At 36.4% G+C, this 514-nt stretch overlaps 1 protein-coding gene across 1 annotated transcript; it reads right to left on the bottom strand.

The window, feature by feature from the left end:
• Positions 1–257: 257 nt before the first annotated feature.
• On the bottom strand, positions 258–480 carry LOAG_15681 (zinc finger protein; the record flags this gene model as incomplete). Its single annotated transcript, XM_003151170.2, has 1 exon — positions 258–480. A coding segment is annotated over one exon (222 nt), but the record flags the coding sequence as incomplete, so codon positions are not given.
• Positions 481–514: the final 34 nt, after the last annotated feature.

The following is a 514-nucleotide window of genomic DNA, read 5'->3' as shown; positions in this document are numbered from 1 at the left end:
TCTGAATTGGAATTCTCCCTTCGTTAGATCTAGAATAGAACTTTTTCTGAATGTTGTCTGATAGCACCAGAAAAACAAATGGTTTTTTATAGTTTGGTCGCATGGGACAGATGATATGCATTCTTGTATCGGAATATCTATCGAATATTGCTTTCCTGATCCACGGTTGTAAATGTTTCTCACCACACCTTCATGTATGTTCTGCTATTCCAGATGGAAAAACGCACTTGAAATTTTGCTAAATTTGCAAAACTAACGTGAATTTCCTAAACATCTCTTTTGATGTTCTTTCAAATGGTCCTTGCGACTGAAGGATTTGTTACAGCATTCGCATTGAGGTTTGAGTTGATGTGGTTGATGATTTCTCTTCTTGTGAGAGTGAAATGATCCGCTATGATTGTACTTTTTCCCACAATTGGGTTCTTTACATTCGTAAATAAATGGTTTGCCGTGCGTTTTCTTGTGTTCTATAAATTCCATGTGACTGTTTGTGTGAAAAGCACATCTGACATAA

Source organism: Loa loa (assembly GCF_000183805.2).
Source record: "Loa loa unplaced genomic scaffold supercont3.2437, whole genome shotgun sequence".
In the NCBI taxonomy this organism is placed as follows: Eukaryota; Metazoa; Nematoda; class Chromadorea; order Rhabditida; family Onchocercidae; genus Loa; species Loa loa.
This window is presented reverse-complemented; position numbering and strand designations above follow the sequence as displayed.